The following is a 12,957-nucleotide window of genomic DNA, read 5'->3' as shown; positions in this document are numbered from 1 at the left end:
TTCCCAATTTCAGATTGGAATTGGGGGCAGACGTAGTCGTAGCGAGGACGATCGACGAACTGCCTAAACGAATATCGTGTTCTTGTCGCTTTTATCTTTTCATTTACGTTCTGTTCATATTTGGTTATAATTGAAAATTGATCAACGATTCGAGTGTTAAAATTGTGAATTAAGAACTAGCATAAACATCACAATTCATCACACATTGAATCACCATCAATTTGATCATTATCACCAAGTGTTTGTGTTTTTGTTTCTTTCACAATTACTGCATTGCAATTCAAAGTCTATCAAATCAGAACTTAATCGATTTTCTATAGTAAAACATATTGATTCGATAACATATCATTTCATCGTTAATCTCAATTATCTTGTGGTTCTGTCACATATACGACCCTTGCAATAACGGTCCGGAATAGACGCAAGTCGATTCAGAACCGCTTTCGCCTTAGTTCGAAATAATTCCGAAAAACTCTGTGAGATCTATTCACCCCCTCTAGATCCTTAGGCCAGCGTCTAACACCATTATGGATTGTCTGGAAGCCGACCTGATAGAGGTCCCTCAGTCTAGAAGCTGCAAGTGCATTCTGGAACCACGGCTTGTTAGGCTGCGCGATAGCGACAATCTTCCTGTCATGGTTGTAGAACCTCTGGGGATCCCTCTCCTGAAATTTTCCAAAAAAATATTGCTACCTTTAAGCAAAGTCATAAACCGAATTAAAAAAAAAGTAATATGTAATAACCAAAGAAAATTTACCTCCCTCTCCCAAATATGCCTGGCTGAATGATCTGCATACTCTGTCAACATGGATGCATCTATAGGACCCCCAAGGTATCAGGCAGGCTCCGACAACGGATCATCCTCGTGCAGCTCAGGTGGCATTGAAGATCTTGCCTCGGCCATCACTGGCATATGCAGAAAAGTAAAAGACTGCCCCGTCGACGTCTGCGGGCAGAGGGCATTTGTGAGGAACCCTAAACATCATCTTGAGGTCTCCGTGATGAAGTAGTAGATGGAGAAGGCCTCTCAGCTGGAACGGATGGAGAAGGCCCCTCGATTGGAACGAAAGGAGAAGGCCCGGCTGGAACGGGTGTAGCAAGTACATCAGCTGAAACGACAGCTCCATCAGTCACCTATGATAATACTACACGCATCCTTTCACGCTGCACGGATGCATTCTGTGCAGTCCTCCTATGTATAATACGGTCTGGATGGTAGGTCATAATGTCTGCATTGTGATACAAATAAAATCAAGTTAGATACTATGTAGTTATAACAAGAAAAGAAAGAAAAAACATTTTTGTTCTTCCGTAGATGCATCTACGGAAGTACCTTAAGTTTCAAATAACTAAGTTTCTTCCGTATGTGCATCTACGGAAGCTTCTGTGTGTATATCTACGGAACAAAACAACATTTAACCAAAAAAATGTGCTTTCGGAAATACATGTACAAAAACAGAGAACATTTTTGACAACTCACCAAGAGAACCAAATGGTGAGTTAAGATATTCTCAGAAAATAAGATAAAAATGAAAAAAAATTATATACTTAAAAAAAATTATAATTTAGCATACTTTAAAAATTTCAAGACATTATTTTGTCTTAAATATAAAATAAAATTTAAAGACATCAAAATTGAATTTATTCATAAAGAAAAGTTTATTAAAATTGGAATATTATACTTTGACTTTCCGAAAATAAAAAAAACGTTGAATTAAATCGAGTAAAATCATATATCATTTTTAATTATCAGCGGATTTTTGAGAATTCTTTTCTTTTTAACCTTATCTAGATTCTAGAGTGCTTTTTCATAACTTGTACAAAAAAAGAGAAGATGTTTTTACTCGTTATTATAACAATCCTAACACATTTAAACCAAAAAAAAAAAACCTATATATTAATTAATCCATCAATATTAATTAGTTAAAACGTTTCCTTCTAAGACCTGACATCTTTTAATTTAAACCCTGAAAAACTTACATCTCTTAATCCAACGGCCAAGATTCATCGATTTATATTAACCAAATCCTTCGACATTTATCGCCGTCACGCCTTGAGTGCCGTTTGAGTTTCAAACTTTTATTCCCCTAACGTTTATTTCCGCCGTTAACTAACGGAGCAAAAAACTCACCACACAATAGTAACGGTTAGTAACGGCGACGTCGGTGCTAAATGTATATACGTTATACGCTTTCACAAATATATATTAAAAAATATAAATAAATAAATAAATAAAATTTTGTTTTGATTTTTTATTTTATTTTTATATTTAGAATTGAATTTCAATTTTTCATTGATTCAACGTTCGAGGATTTTTCGAAACCTTAGCTTAACGAGAGAAGAACAATTTCTCTCTCTTTCTCTCGCTCTCTGTTGTATGAGCTTCACTTCAATTCCCGCCACTTCTGTAAAAGCATAGGTACTTCACTGTTCCGAGAATTTCACGATTTGTGCTGTTTTTTTGTTGTTGATTTCACTCTTCCAAATTCAGGGTTTTTCGTATTGATTTGATTGTTTTCTGCGTTTTTTTATTGGTTGAATGAAGGGGTTTGATTTGGTTTGGGGAAAAAAACGGTTTTTTTGTTTGTTTTTGGTTTGGTTTGGGTGAAGGTTTTGATCTGATTGTGTGTTTTGAGATCTGGTTTTGGTTTGTGTTTGTATTTCACTGCAAAAGTTTGGAAATTTCGCAATTTTTAGGGTTTTTGATGGTTTTGGTATTAGATTGGATGTTTTTTTTTTTATATGGATATTTGTATGGATTGGTGAATGAGGATTTTGGGTTTTGTTTTATTGAAGGTTTGTAAAGAGGCTATGGCTGAGGTGAAATCAGAGGAGTATTGTTTGGAGAATAAGCAATCAACTGTTGCTTCTTGCTCCTCTGCGTCTGAAGGCAGTGGCAGTGGCAGTGTAGTTCATAAGTCTCCAGGGATATGTAGCCCACCGTCGCCCTCACATCGGTAACGTTCGTTAAGTTGTTCACTTTTTTTTTTGTCATTGCAATACTAATCATGGATTATGATCGCTATGTTGCAATACTAATCTGCTATTGGCTTAATTTCACATTCTGCAATAGTAGTTTGCTCATTTTTCACGAATCTTTTGTGGCGTTTGTGTGTTGACTTACACCATATGATATGTTTGTACAGGAGGACAACCGGTCCTATAAGGCGTGCCAAGGGTGGTTGGACAGCAGAGGAGGTTAGTCTTTGCTTATTGAGAACACCTGTTTTCTTTTCTTCCTTGTTAGCAAAGCTGATTGAATTGGGAATTCAGTTCAATTTGATATGTCATTACGTTTGTCCCTGACAATTACCGTTTATCTCTGCTTGTATGTAAGTTAATATTAATTGTTCTTATTGTGTTCTCCAATGTACTGTAGGATGAGACATTAAGGAATGCTGTTGCAGCTTTTAATGGAAAGCATTGGAAGAAAATAGGTAACTCCTTGACACAACTTATTATTACTACATTGTTTTTTCTGTGGATACATCTGGTTCAATAATGATGTGATGTTGATCTTTGTATGCTATTTACAAATTACAAATTTATGAGTTAAACAGATGTAATGTTAGAAAGGTTATATGTGTATCTATATCCGAATCTGAATGCAAACAGAGTATACTCTCAATATTTACAATATCAATGCTTTTAGAGTATTTTTAAATCATGTAAAAAGAGTTTTTTTTTTTTTTTAAATGTTGTTACAACAGAAGCTACTGGTTATGAACAGATGCCTCTCAAAATGAACTTGACTTGTGAGTAATAGTGCAGAAACGACGTTTTAATGCAGAGATATAGGGATAGAAGAAACACACAGTCTTTATAGTTGTTCACTCAAAATAGTTGGGTTACATCTGTCTTTACCGCCTGTGAGATTTTCCATTTGTGTATCAAGGAGTTAATAGTAAGTAGTAACCTTACTTTAACCACTCCCTAGTTACACCTAGTAAGCCAATCTGGCTTTGTGTGTAATTTCACTCAAAGCTAACTCATGAATGTTGATCTTGGTTCATCTTACGTTGAGTATCATAGAAATGAGGATACTCATAGATCACATACTTTGGACTTCTTTTAATGTTTCATGGTTTCTTGAAGCTTTTCGGTACCGATCTTGTCTTATCTAAGTTTCACTTAAATGGACAGGTTAGTATATACATTGAGGATCAACATGCTTAAGAAATTGTCTTAACAATTTACAATTGAAATGTATATTCGAACATAATTATAAAGATTGGAGATCACTAAACTAATTTAACTAATTAAAATACATCAAGAGCACAGTAAGTTTTGTTTTGCAAAGTTCCTTATGATGAACTGTGTAGTTATTCCGGGGAAAAGGTTGCTTACCAACAACAAGGTCTTCATTTTAGATTTTTGGGTCAAGATAATAGTAGGTAGAAATGATCAAGACGAGGTTTCAAGGATCAAATGATGGAAATGGATGATGAAAAAAGAAGCATTTAATAACGGCTGTGGGCTAAAAAAGGAAATAATAGGAAGAAGTACTACATATACGTGGAACGAGCTGACTACATGGATAAGGAAGGTAGCATGAGGCACTCGGCAAATCAAGTTTCATGCCAAAGGGTAACATTTCATGGTGGTGAATTCAAGAATTTAAGGTTTGTGAAGCATTAGAAAGGATGAATAATGGTAAAATGATTGAAATGGATAATAAAGGTATGGAAGAGTCTAAGAGAGATAAATGAATCACTAATTTAATTTGTGTAATGAGATTATGAGATCCAAGATAATACCGGACAATAGAGAACATGCTTTTCATAATACTATAAACATGTTTGGAAAGTTGAAAGAAAAAATAAATGGTAAACTAGAAACAGAGTATATACAAGATCTGAAAGCACACAAGTTGCATTTTAAATTTAAATAGAAGACACAAATTGGACTACTGTTTAGCAAGAGACATCTAGTTCTTGCTTAAAGGTCAGAGATTATTGTTATGAAATTGTTATGCTGTTATATGAAAATTATTGTTATGAAATTGTTATGCTGTTATATAAAAATTATTGCATTATTATTTATAGTTTTCTTTGTACAAGGGTGGAGCCAGAGATTATATATCATTATGAAGTTTTTATGTTGTTATATGAAAATTATTGTTATGCTGTTATATATAGTTTTCTTATAGGCTTGAAGAATACTTTTTTAAGTATTATTTCTTAAGGATACAGAAAATTTAGAATGGAAGCCACTAAAGTTAGAACTTCAAACTTTTAGTTACGTTCATTATAATATTTGTTTTAATTTGTTCTGTGGCGGAGAATCGTTATTTGTTTGAACATAGTAATTTGTCCGTGTGCCTCAATACCAAGTGCTTTGTCAAAAGGATGCTCATTTTATGACACTGGTTTAAATGTATATTGCAGCCGAGTTTTTTCCTGATAGATCAGAAGTTCAATGTCTGCACAGATGGCAAAAGGTTCTCAATCCAGATCTTGTTAAAGGACCATGGACACAGGAGGTTAAAACCTAGGCCTCTTCTTCTTTCCAAATTTTTCTACAGTTTTGTTCAAACCCTAACTTCTCTTGCTTGGCTTACAGGAGGATGATAAAATAGTTGAACTGGTGTCAAAATACGGCCCTACAAAATGGTCCTTGATTGCCAAGTCTTTGCCTGGTCGAATAGGGAAACAGTGTCGAGAGAGGTAGGTTAGCCAAAGTTTGAGTCATATTTATTATTTGTGCATCTTTTTTAAATACTCTTTTTACTGGTAAAACATGCTATTTTCCATATCATTAAACATAAATTGTAGATCTTTTTCTTACACATCACCATCAACTTCTGAAGATCTTCAAGAAAATCTCAATGTTACAATTTTAAATTGATGACTAAATTAGTATAACTTGCTTTTAAATATTTACAACTCAAGTCATACTGGTTTTTCCTTTTCCAATGTTTTCAGGTGGCACAATCATCTTAATCCTGGAATAAAGAAGGATGCTTGGACTTTAGAAGAGGAACTAGCCTTGATGAATGCTCATCATATACATGGGAACAAATGGGCTGAAATAGCTAAGGTCCTTCCTGGAAGGTATGCTTTCTCACTAACTATTTAGTTGTTGTAAAGGAAATTGACGTCATAGCTAAAGCCATGGAATGAGATCTTTCCATTACCATGGTATTTGTGAAGTTATCATCTTTGATTAGCGTCCACCATAAACTTTCCACATGATTTTATTTTCTTCTGCTACTTTGGTAGAAGTGGTGGTATTTGGATTTAGCTGTCTTGATCTCTCTTAATAATTTATACTTAAATTTTTTATTAATAAATGGAGAAATATTTAGATAATTAGGAAAAAAAAAATACTGGACAACAGGTTAGGCATACAACCTCTGTGAGCAAGTTTTGATATGTTTTGTGATGTGAAGTGGCATGCCGTTTTATTTATATTTAACAAATTGTTAACATTCATCTTCACGAATTTTCTGCTGCAGGACTGATAATGCAATAAAGAACCATTGGAATAGTTCTTTGAAGAAGAAGTTGGACTTTTACTTAGCCACAGGAAAACTTCCACCAGTTCCTAAAAACAATCCAATATATGCTGCCAAAGATACACTTAGACGTTCTACTACTAAAACACTACCTGTTTCATCTAATATAGAATTAAATGTAGCTGTTGAAACATCCTCTGAAACTACAGCCATTAGTAAGCATGATGACAGTGGCAAGAATCAGTTTGAGTCTTCAGGGACAGTTAGAGAAGTTGGTGACTCTTCAAGTGTCCCAGGAAATGAATCTGCTGATTCTGACTGTGTAGAATGCAAGCCTGGACCATCCAATGTTGATCTTAACTGTGGAAACTCAGAACGTATATCAAGAGGTAATTTTGGAACAACTTATGAGCCAAATAATGAGAATTCCGCACTCAATGGAAACTTAATAACTCGGCATTGTTTAAGCAATGGTAAAATGAGCAATAGTAGTAGCAGGTTAATCAGGACATCCGCTCAAGAAAATCAGAATTGCGGTTCTTTGTGTTACGAGCCACCAGTTTTAGCTGGTTCAGTTCCTTTAGATTCTCTTCATTTAAGTATCCTCTGCATGCAGAATGATTACAGTTCTAAGTTGCCATCCATGGGTTTCATCACTCCACCTCGTGCGAGGGATAGTGAATTATGTACGGAGACCCCTGAATCAATATTGAGAAAGGCTGCTGATACTTATCCAAATACTCCCTCCATATATAGGCGTAGAAGAACTGGGGTCCAACTACTCACTTCTCCTAGTAAAGTTTTAAAAGTCAATGTTGATTCACATGCTTCAAATGAACCAGATAGAACCAAGAATAATTCTGGTTCTGAAGCTCGGGTGTTGTCCAAGAGTCCCGCAAGCCGTGACAATAATAGTGTTATTCTTGATAATAAGGCATTCAATGCATCTCCACCATACCGGTTAAGAACCAAACGAACAGCAGTAGTCAAATCTGTGGAGAAACAACTTGAGTTTGCGTTTGATAAAGAGAAGAATGATGATTGTCTGCATGAAAGAAAATTGGTAGTGACATAGTGCACACATTGTAAGTTTTTGCTAATATTCCTCTTTAAATGTATCATTGTTTTTCTGCTTAAGCTACATGGCATCATATTCTTATTTGATATGATTATCTCTTTCTGGTTACTTAAAAGATATTATTTCTATATCAAGTTATCAATGATGTCTGTGGTAGTTGACAAAGCAATATCATTTGTATTGCATTACTTCTTTTGTCGGAGAGTTACATTCCTATTACAGTACCGTCTTTCATGTGAAACACAATGCTTAATTGTAATATGAATGATAGAAAATAGAGAGAATTGTAAAACCAATTATTCAAATCAATTCCTACATTCACATTGGAGTTGACATACACTCCCTAAACTAACTCTTAAGACAGTTTATAACTGTCAGTGCCACGTTGCACATGAACAGGCTGGCAGAGCCTAACTGACTAGCACCAGGCTGGCTGAGCCTAACTTTATGGTGTCAGGCTGGCAGAGCCTAACTTTCTGGTGCCAGGCTGGCAGAGTCTAACTAACTGCTTTAGCTTCTTGGGCACTGAGAACATGCTGAAGTTTGTTGAGTTAGGCAGTGAATAAAACTTTATTCACAGGTTTAATTGCATTGGCTCAAGTTGTGTTTGAAAAAGCGTGTAATCAAAATACTACAGAGAGCGCTTTAGGGTGAAAAACATCTTGTTCTTTAAAAGTTACTATTCAACTTTCTTTTGAGCATTATGGATTACCTATATTACCGTGGTACTATTCAACCTTGTTGTTGTGAGCATTTTGAATATGTGTGTATATGTGAAATTTGCAATTATTTTCTTCAACACTAGTCTATTTTATTTGCTCATATGGCTTTAAACTTAACAAGAAACTTAAACAAAGCTAGAATTTGAATTTCATTCTAAATATGCTTAACCAGTTAAATTTCCCTAAATTTTAGGGATTTAGATACGTGGGGTTGCATTGAAATGTGAGTACTTATATAATTGAGTGCTTAGGAAGGTTTCCCTCAAGCAAGCCAACGAATTCAAGTTGGCTTCTAAACCTTAGTTCTTAGGTTGCCTCTGGCAATAATTGTTGTGACATCTCCGATAGGCCATAGCTACTGTGAAAATTATCCAGACAAACCTAACCATCGTGACCTACTTTGTCAAAGCTCATTCTTATTATTAGACATGGAAAGTGTTGACTGACTCATTACTGAAAAGTCTAACGGTGAAAGGAGTCTAAAGGCCTTAGTGGAGTGTGTTGATTGAAGATATCAGTCATAGATGATTTTGGATGCTGACAACAGTTGATGCCACCAGTGGAGGGTGTTAGGGAACCCCATCAGCGGAGCCAATAACTATAGTGGCTTGTAGCAGTGGTAGAAGGTTGGATTGCAGCGGCCTCAATGGTGGTGTTGTGTTGCAGTGGAAGCATCAACTGCAACTATGTGGAGAGCGTTAGTGCCTAGTTGTGATGGTGGTGGTACTGGAGGGTGTTTGGTAATAACAATGGTGAAGACAACTATAGTGGAGGGTGTAAGCTGACAGTGGTGGAGATATTGAGTAGTAGACGTGGATGGTGTTGTATTGTGGCAGGCGCGATGAGAACGATGGATGAAGGTGTTGAGTGGCAATGGTGGTCATGTTGGGTGGTGAATGGATCAATGCAATTACAATAATTGTTCAGGTTGTCGACTGTAGTGGTGGTGAAGGGTGGTGTTATGTTATGGGGATGAGGAAGTGCTAGATGGTGATGTCAAATTGACAAAGGTGGAATGTCTTAGATTACAAAGGAGGGCGAAAGATGATGATGACGAGAAAAAGCTATTGGGTGGTGGCTATGACGATAGTGAATGCTAGGAACAACAAGAAGAATGCTATGGGGTGAGAGTACTCCGTAAGGATCGAGTCTTTTCAAAACCAAATCGTGACAAGAAGAATGATATGGGGTGAGAGTACTCCGTAAGGATCAAGTCTTCTCAAAACCAAATCGTGACATTAAGTAGTGGGAGAATAATTTCATTTAAGAATTTATTCTAGGTTCTCTCTTTACAGACCTCAGTCATTGCATCTCATGTATTTCCATAATCCTCCACATTTGTCTTTGACTCGGATAATCAAATGTCATGTCTTCATAAGGATCGGATCTTTTCAAAACCAAATTGTGACATTGAGTAGTGGGGGAATTTCGAAACACATTGAGTAGTAGGGGAATTTCATTTAAGGATTGGATCTTTTCACGACATCTTGTGGTATGAATCATCGATCTACGGGCACACATAAATATGACATAACTGATAGAATACAAATGCCTGCATTCTTCTGCTATCTGCTAATGCTTGTTGTATTTCATTAGGCAGGAGATAATATATTCTTGCATTTTTTTGTCTGATAAATTTATGACTTAAGCTGTTATGAGTAGTAATAACTGTTCTGAATTGATGCAGGGATTATGGCCGAACTTGCTGTTGAAGCTGGCTGATTGTTTCTCTAAATTGATAGACAAAGTTCCCCACTTTTTGGCAAGTTAATTCAGATTGCAGAGTTAAAATGACTCGAGAGTTGGCGCATTTGTTTCCATCACATATATCAACATAATTCAACAACAGTAGGTGTCTACTATGTGTAGAATAAGGATTGATAAATTCCATTTACTTGTTTATAGATATATTAATTATTTCTGTACAGTTACATGTTAGGAAAAATAAATCTTAAATTTTGATCATTGTTTTAAGATTACTTACTGAATAATTTACAGCCTTAAGCAGATGAATGTTAGTTTAGTGCAGAAAATACTGTGATAATCAGCTAAAGGTATTGCTTATGAAATTGTAGAAGTTTTTAACTTTTTGAATTTTTATGTTTTTATTTGAAGATTTATTATTATTTATAGGAGAATGAATTTGGTCACATGGGCCAGTTTCAACAAATTAGGATGAGGTTTAAGTGACAGCAATGGTGATTGTGTTGTGAGATTAAAATACTAATAAAAAAAGTAAAATAAAATAAAATTGTTGAGGATGAGTACTTTTATTAGCTTATTGCTTAGTAGAAATAACATTGAAGTAGATTGTGTTGTGAAATTAAAATACTAATAAAAAAACTAAAATAAAATAAAATTGTTGAGGATGAGTACTTTTATTAGCTTATTGCTTAGTAAAAATAACATTGAAGTAGTTATGTCTCTTTAAAATATCTCTATTGTCACAATCTATTGTAGTTAGGGGTGGGAATAGGCCAGACCGGCCTACAGGGGCCTACGGCCCAGCCTACATAGGCCTAGGCCAGGCCAGGCCTATTTAATAAAGAGGTCAGGTTTAGGCTTTTTTAAAAGCCTATTTTATTTAATAGGTCAGGCTTAGGCTATTAAAAAAGCCTATGAAGCCTTATAGGCCGGCCTATATTTTCATATATATTAGAGATATGTTAAATAAGTTGGTTCATGTATGCATATATATTAGAAAAAAAGCTAAATAGGCTACCCTATATATATATATATATATATATATATATATATATATATATATATATATATATATATATATATATAGGGGACGACTCAAGTGAGAACACTGGGTTATTATGAGAAATGAGAACAATGAATCATGACCATTAGATTTGATTTTAATGGACTGGATTGGTTTCTCTTTCCATGATCCTTAATATTTATTTTAAATCAACACAGAAAGAGAAACTAATCCAGTCCATTAAAATCAAATCTAATGGTCGTGATTCATTGTTCTCATTTCTCATAATAACCAAGTGTTCTCACTTGAGTCGTCCCCTATATATATATATATATATATATATATATATATATATATATATATATATATATATATATATATATATATATATATATATATATATATATATATATATATATATATATATATATATATATATATATATATATATATATATATATATATATATATATATATATATATATATATATAACAAATGTTAAATAGGTTCACTTATATATGTATATATAGGCCGACCTACAAGACTTCTTAAGTTATATAGATTAATTGAAAACTTTAATGAGATATGGGCTTTTTAAATAGGCTTTCAGGTCAGACCAGACTTTTAAAAAGGCCAGGCCAGGCCAGGCCAAAAAACTGAGCCTATGATAGGCCTTAGGCCAGGCTTAGGCCTTTTAAATTTATGGTAGGCCAGGCTCAGGCCTTCTAAAGCCTAGCCTAACCTATTTTCACCCCTAATTGTAGTGCATTATACGAGAGAATTTCTTTGCAGACCCCCTTACGGGGAGAAACCCGGCTGAAAATCTAAAATTTCAGCCAAAATTACCCCTGCTTCGAAGATGCATCTCTGAAGTTATTTTTTTCTCTCGTTTTTCAAAATTCGAAGATGTATTTTCAAAAACACCCATTCCTCGAAAGAGCTGTTTCAGACTGTAACCTAAATCAACAATCTTCCTGATTGCATTTCTGAAAATCGAATCCAAATGACTCATCAGTAACTCCTCCAGCTTAATCGCCATAGAATCCTTCCAATCTTACCTTGCAATTACTCATGAACCATAGAAAACTCATGATTTAATTTTCTCTTGCAATTACTACCTTGCTCATAATCAGCAGTTTTATCCATTTCTTCAGTCATTATACTACCTTTTTCCTATCAAATCAATTCAACAGTAAACTAAAATAAAATTGGGAACACAAGATTGTAAACAAAAATAAAAATAAAAAACTGTGAACACTAAAAGAAATTGGGAACATAAAATTGATACAAAAATTAACAGCAATGCAAAAATATGGAGTTGAAAATCGTAACCTTGAGCAAAATCAATAAGTGAGAACGAACAAGTTAGAATCAACGGAGAAGAAAACAAAAGAGGTTTTTGGAAGTAGCATTGCAAGGTAGGATTGGAAAACAGAAGACGGTTTTTGCATCAGACAATATTTCGGAGATGCATCTTCGAAATTTAAAAAGAGGTGTTTTCGGAGATGCATCTCCGAACTCACATTTTTTATGAAAAAAAAGGTGTTTTCGGAAATGCATATCCGAAAACACCTTTTATATAGAAAAAAAAAAAGGTGATTTCGGAGATGTATATCCGAAAACACCTTTTTTTTTAAATTTCGGAGATTCATTTCTGAAATATATGGGCATTTAAGTGTTTTCGCTGCGGGTGACCAAGAAAGATGGGAGGTTTATAAAGAAATTTCCTCATACGAACTACAAAGCTCACACTCTATTGTTTGAAGATTTATGACACCAATTTATTCTAGCCCTAACAAAATAACCACAAACATCTCACACACACAATTCAATATCTAAGAAAACTTGATATTGAAATGTCGCACCATCTAAATTATATTTCAAAGTACTAGAGGGAGAGGTTTCCAATGAATACTTGATAGAGAATTTAATTCGATTTGAATCATTTGATTCTTGTGAGCATGTCTTCGTGAGCTCAGCCAACATGTTCTC

The 12,957-nt window shown here is 34.5% G+C and overlaps 1 protein-coding gene across 1 annotated transcript; it reads left to right on the top strand.

Moving 5' to 3' along the window:
* The first annotated feature begins 2,269 nt into the window (after nt 1–2,269).
* On the top strand, nt 2,270–10,638 carry LOC131638609 (transcription factor MYB3R-3-like). Its single transcript, XM_058909176.1, has 9 exons — nt 2,270–2,419; nt 2,797–2,957; nt 3,147–3,198; nt 3,380–3,437; nt 5,388–5,482; nt 5,563–5,666; nt 5,925–6,053; nt 6,458–7,542; nt 9,945–10,638. Exons 2-8 carry the CDS (start codon nt 2,812–2,814, stop codon nt 7,530–7,532), a joined length of 1,659 nt encoding a protein of 552 aa, XP_058765159.1. The 5' UTR covers nt 2,270–2,419; nt 2,797–2,811; the 3' UTR covers nt 7,533–7,542; nt 9,945–10,638.
* Nucleotides 10,639–12,957: the final 2,319 nt, after the last annotated feature.

This window comes from Vicia villosa, unplaced genomic scaffold (assembly GCF_029867415.1).
Source record: "Vicia villosa cultivar HV-30 ecotype Madison, WI unplaced genomic scaffold, Vvil1.0 ctg.002345F_1_1, whole genome shotgun sequence".
In the NCBI taxonomy this organism is placed as follows: Eukaryota; Viridiplantae; Streptophyta; class Magnoliopsida; order Fabales; family Fabaceae; genus Vicia; species Vicia villosa.
The sequence above is the reverse complement of the archived record's forward strand: the minus strand, read 5'-3'. Positions and strand labels throughout refer to the sequence as shown.

Bases quoted from the DNA above. Each gene is read 5' to 3' on its own strand.
- LOC131638609 (XM_058909176.1), top strand. From the start codon at position 2,812: ATGGCTGAGGTGAAATCAGAGGAGTATTGTTTGGAGAATAAGCAATCA. The intron at 2,958-3,146 runs GTAACGTTCGTT...ATGTTTGTACAG, and splicing joins CCACCGTCGCCCTCACATCG to GAGGACAACCGGTCCTATAA. The intron at 5,483-5,562 runs GTTAAAACCTAG...CTTGGCTTACAG, and splicing joins AAGGACCATGGACACAGGAG to GAGGATGATAAAATAGTTGA.